The sequence below is a fragment of the Entamoeba dispar genome, genomic scaffold, assembly GCF_000209125.1.
Source record: "Entamoeba dispar SAW760 scf_1105229457971 genomic scaffold, whole genome shotgun sequence".
Classification (NCBI taxonomy): domain Eukaryota; phylum Evosea; order Mastigamoebida; family Endamoebidae; genus Entamoeba; species Entamoeba dispar.
In genome coordinates, this window is record NW_001852959.1 from 21,803 (window position 1) to 26,351 (window position 4,549).

The 4,549-nt window shown below is 26.2% G+C and overlaps 2 protein-coding genes across 2 annotated transcripts in view, besides 4 other annotated features; one reads left to right on the top strand and one right to left on the bottom strand.

Annotated features, from left to right (window-relative positions):
- Nucleotides 1-1,206, top strand: part of EDI_111000 (serine/threonine protein phosphatase T, putative) — a gene marked incomplete at both ends in the record, with an annotated part of 1,387 nt that extends 181 nt beyond the window's left edge. The window contains one exon of the mRNA XM_001734129.1: nucleotides 24-1,206. Within this exon, the coding sequence (XP_001734181.1) occupies nucleotides 24-1,206 (1,183 nt within the window). The remainder of the gene's footprint in view (nucleotides 1-23) is intronic.
- Nucleotides 962-1,005: a sequence feature (AT_rich).
- A 35-nt stretch (nucleotides 1,207-1,241) lies between the features above and the next one.
- Nucleotides 1,242-1,378: a microsatellite.
- On the bottom strand, nucleotides 1,306-4,515 carry EDI_111110 (serine-threonine protein kinase, putative; the record flags this gene model as incomplete). Its single annotated transcript, XM_001734130.1, has 1 exon — nucleotides 1,306-4,515. One exon carries the CDS (start codon nucleotides 4,513-4,515, stop codon nucleotides 1,306-1,308), a length of 3,210 nt encoding a protein of 1,069 aa, XP_001734182.1.
- Nucleotides 2,757-2,866: a sequence feature (AT_rich).
- Nucleotides 3,886-3,914: a sequence feature (AT_rich).
- Nucleotides 4,516-4,549: the final 34 nt, after the last annotated feature.

A 4,549-nucleotide genomic window follows, 5' to 3' on the forward strand; every position in this document is an offset into this window, starting at 1 on the left:
AATTGTGTTAATTATACAAATAGAGCGTTATGTTATTTAAGAACAAATGAAAATGAACTTGCATTAACAGATAGTTTCAATGCATTACAAATTGATCCTTCTAATCCAAAAGCATGGTTTCGTCATGCAGTAGCATCTGCTAATTTAAAAGATAATAAAACAGCACTACTTGATTTAAGAAGAGCAATGACGTTATCATCTGATGGAAGTATTACATCATTATATAATCAATTAAAGAAAGAAGAATATCCAGGAAGGTGTTGTGGAGATTTAGTAATTCCAGAAAGTAAAATAAAGAATGAAGAACAAGAATATAAAGGGGAAATAACATTTAGAATATTAAAAGAATTTATTGAAGAAGGGAAATATCCAAAGACATTAATACGTTCAATAATTAAGAAATCAAAAAAGATTTTAGATGAAAGAAATGCTATTAATTATATTAATTGTTCAAATATTCGAATAATTGGTGATATTCATGGACAATTTTCTGTTGTTTCAAGAATAGCAGAAGAAATAGAAGAAAATCAACAATGTGTTTTATTTAACGGAGATTTAGTAGATAGAGGATCAAGAGGATTAGAATGTATTATTGGGGTTTTGACATTGATTATAGAATATCCTAATCTTGTATATTTAAATAGAGGAAATCATGAAGATAAAGAATTAAATACTACATTTGGATTTTATGTAGAAGCAATAAATAAAGTTGGATTAGATATTTATAAAGAAATAACAGAATTATATATTTCTATTCCTTTAGTTCATGTAATTAGAGATTCTGTATTTGTTGTTCATGGAGGAATTCCAATAGAACCAATCAATATTAAAAGAGCACCAATAACAAAAAAAGAAAAATATGAAGAATTTGATATTGAAAATGCATTTTTATGGGCAGATCCTCAAATTAAAAACGGATCATCAAGGTCACCAAGATTAATTGGAAGAACATTTGGACCTGATATTTTATTAAGATTTTTATATGAAAATAATTTAAAATTTATTGTAAGAAGTCATGAAGTTAAAAAATATGGTTTTGAATGGGATCCTACTGGAAAATTACTTTCTTTATTTTCTGCACCAAGATACGAAGGATTGGATAATGTTGGTGCATATGTTGATTTATGGTTTGACCAAGAAGAATCTCCTGAAATTCCACATTTTACAATAAGTACATTTAAGGATTATGATATTAGAGATCATTAATAAAATTAAATTGTTTGGTTTTAAAAATTCATTTGTTTATTTTTAATTAAAAGTAACTTTGAATTTTATGTTTATTTTTTCTTTTTTATATTTGTGTTTTTAATCTTGATTAATTTCTTTTAATTGTTTTTGAATTCTTTCTGTTCTTTTATTTATTAATTCTTCTATTCTTTGGTCTGAAACATAATTATCTAATTCTATATGATTTGGTGCGTCTTCATCTACTTTAACAAGTTCTCTTGTAACTTGATCAAAACTATATCTTTCAATAGGATGTTGTTTCCAACATTTTTGAATTAGTTCTTTTAAACCAATTGGCATAGTATCATCAATAACAAGACGTTTTCCATCAGTGACGTATTGTTTAATATCAAATAAAGATTTAAATTCTTTATAAGGTTCGTCTTGATAAAAAATTTCCCAAGCTGTTATAGCATATGAATACACATCTCCTGCATATGAATATTCATCATGATATGTTTCTGGAGCAGCATAAATTGGTGTACCAAGTCCTTTATCTTCACTTTTATTAGTTTTTTTTACCATTCTTGAAGTACCAAAATCAGTAATTTTTACACAACAAGCAGAATCAGTATATAAAGAATTAACTAATAAATTGTCTGGTTTAAGGTCTAAGTGCATAATTCTGTTTTCATGTAAAAATTGCATTCCTCTAGCAGTATCAAATAACATTCTAATTTTTAAACGATAAGGTAATTTTACATAATCTTCTTTTTCTTTTCTTAAATACTCACCTAATGAACCTAAAACAAAGAATTGAATAACCATTGAAATTTGAGGAATATAAGTAACTGATCCCATATAATTTGCAATAAAAGGATTTCTTAATTTACTCATCATTTCACATTCTGCTATTACTTCATGTTTTAATTCTTCTACTTCTTCTTCTGTTAAATTTTCCCATCTAAATTGTTTTACTGCAACTGGAACACTTCTATAACTTCCAATAAATACTCTTCCCATAGCACCTTCAGCAATAGGATTGTCAGATATATTTAATTCGTCCATATCAATATGAGTAGAAGAAGCAGCATCTGTAGTAATAATGAAGTGGTGATGGTAATGTCTTCTAATATTTTTACAAAGTTTATCTATTTGTAATTGATCATCTTGAGTCCAATTATCAAACGTTTTATTTTTTAAAAGAGAGGCAATAGATTCTAATGTTGATTTTGATTTACTAAACCAAACAGTATAAGGGATTTTCATATCTCTAATTTTTGTAGTACAATGAAGTGTCATATAAACCGTTTCAACTTTTGGAGTAGTGTGAGGTCTTATAAATAATACTTGAGGTTCAAAATAAAATACATATTTTGGATTATTTGGTGTATGAAAAATAATCATCATCCATTTATTTCTTGAATAATTTTTTATTTCTACTCTTTCAAATCGAGTTTCCATTACAATGGTAGCTTCGTTATCATTTCCAAAATCTAATTGAATTGGATCAATTTCATATTTTGCTTCTTTAGAAGGAGGAGTATTAATAGAGCCATTGATATAATAGTGATATACTGGTTGTTGTGTTTTATAAATATTAATATCAATTGTTTTATGTTTCATTATAAAATATATAAATATGCCTAATATAATAATTAAAATAATCATAACTAATATTGAAAGAATTATTATTAATGCAATTCCCCAACTTGGAAATATTTTCTCTCTACATGAACCTGGTTGGTTTGGGTCTGGTTCATATCCATCAATACATTTACAAAACGTATCACAATTAAGTCCACTATCACATTCTTCTGTTCTAAGATATCCATAGATATCATATAATTTATCTATTTTTCTATTTCCACATTGTGTTGAAATACATCTATGTTCTTTTTTATCAACAACCCATCCTAAATCTTTTTGACATTGACAATTAACTAAACACCCTTCACTTCCTCTTAGACACTCTTCATCTTTAGAAACTCCTCCATTAGCACAAGTATCACTCACACATACATTATCTTCTAATTTATATCCATTTTCACATTTACACCATTGATCACAATGATTTGATCCATAATAACATAATTGACTATAATCACTTACTTGCCATGTAAAATTATAAAAACATAATAAATGACAATCATCCCCTCCATGTCCTTCAATACATCTACATTTTCCTTTTTTTGTTGAACAGATTCCTAATTTTGATTCACGATTACATGAATCAATACAAATAGCTTTAAAATGTAAATCAATATCAACATCATTTTCTTGAGTCATTAACGCAAAGTATCTTGTTTGTTCTTCATTTCCTTTTATTTTAACATATAATGAATCTCCTCCATCATCATCACCTAAAACTCCATGTTGATGAGAACACCAAATGTGACGACAAACAGTATCATTTGTAGTTAAACCAATTTGATACTCTTGAAGATAAACTACTCTATTATTATTTGAAGAATCAATTCTAATTGAATAATTTCCATTAAATTTCATTGTAAACAAAAGTATTTTAAATATCAAATTAGGAGAACAAGTAGCATAATTAATCATTCCTTCTTGGCTTAAAGGAAAATGAACAGTTTTTATTCTAGTTAAATCACTTGAGAGATAATCTGCATCTTCTTGTGTAAATGAATAATATGTATTATGAGTAATAGAAGTTGTTTTAGCAATTAATTTAACATCAACTTCAGCATATTCTTCAATATTAATAAAAATATAATACATTTTTTCATCTGAATCAGTAAAAGTATCAACAGCATGAAAATCAAGAGTTGAAGATGGTGTAGTTTTGTTAATAAGAATATGTCCAGAACAATAAGTTATTGTATCAAATGAATTAGAAGAAGATATATCAAGTGATAAATTAATATCAATTTTATTTTCTTTTGAAAGAATAAAGAAAACTCTAGAATTTGGAATTGATGATTTTGGTATTTTAAACCATTTACCAAATAAATATTCTTGACAGTGATGACATGGTGAACTATCTACTATTGAACTTAATCCTATATGAAAATAATTCTCTTTATCTAATAATAATTCTGGTATTGTTGTTGGGTCTGGTATCCATGTAGTTTTAGTTATTATATTAGAACTTAATTGACATCCTGTACTTGTTGGGATATATGCTTTATTACTATTACTATATGGATCTATCCATAAACAATGTTGACATGATGCATCTTGATAATAACCTTCTTTACATTTTCCATTACAAGTATAATTTGCAAAACAACCATCAGTACAACCAACAGAACATTCATAACTATTACTTGAAAAAATAAGAGTTATAAAGATTAACAAGAGAATATTATTACATTTAAAAATCATGACTTAGATAATATAACTTTAGTTCTTTTTATTT